This window comes from Buceros rhinoceros, unplaced genomic scaffold (assembly GCF_000710305.1).
Source record: "Buceros rhinoceros silvestris isolate BGI_N320 unplaced genomic scaffold, ASM71030v1 scaffold37986, whole genome shotgun sequence".
NCBI classification, from domain to species: Eukaryota; Metazoa; Chordata; class Aves; order Bucerotiformes; family Bucerotidae; genus Buceros; species Buceros rhinoceros.
In genome coordinates, this window is record NW_010418777.1 from 337 (window position 1) to 900 (window position 564).

At 63.3% G+C, this 564-nt stretch overlaps 1 protein-coding gene across 1 annotated transcript in view; it reads left to right on the top strand.

Moving 5' to 3' along the window:
- The window catches only part of NDUFS7 (NADH dehydrogenase (ubiquinone) Fe-S protein 7, 20kDa (NADH-coenzyme Q reductase)), a gene marked incomplete at its 5' end in the record, with an annotated part of 1,876 nt that overhangs the window by 166 nt on the left and 1,146 nt on the right, over positions 1-564 (top strand). Inside the window, 2 exons of the mRNA XM_010138662.1 lie at positions 5-148; positions 221-267. Coding sequence (XP_010136964.1) covers positions 5-148; positions 221-267 — 191 coding nt within the window. The remainder of the gene's footprint in view (positions 1-4; positions 149-220; positions 268-564) is intronic.

Below are 564 nucleotides of genomic sequence, written 5' to 3' on the forward strand. Positions count from 1 at the left end.
CTGATGCGCCGTGGAGATGATGCCCATGGCGGCTCCTCGCTACGACATGGACCGCTTCGGGGTGGTGTTCCGAGCCAGCCCCCGGCAAGCGGACGTCATGATTGTGGCCGGCACCCTGACGAACAAAATGGCTCCGGCTCTGCGGAAGGTACGTGCTGCCGCGCTGCCTGGTGCGGGGCTGGGCACGGGGGGAAGCGCCTGAGACGTCCCTGTTCTGCAGGTCTACGACCAGATGCCGGAGCCTCGCTACGTGGTCTCCATGGGGAGGTGAGTGCTGGGACATCCTGGTCATCGCCTGCTCCGTGGGAGGAATCCGGGGTCTCTGCTTGAGCAGGGACATGAGGGGAGGGGCAACCCGCTTCTCGTTTGTGTTTCCAACCCCTTGAGAAGAGGCCTCGGTCCCAGGGGAGCACAGCAGGTCCCTGTGGTGGGGGTGAGGAGAGTGACATCTGTCAGGTCGCTGTGAGCTGCGAGGTCTTCCCGGGGAGTCGGTCTGGGGTCTGTGAAGCTGCCAGAGCCCAGGACTGTAAACGTCCAGGATCTCAGAATTCACAGACAAAAGCT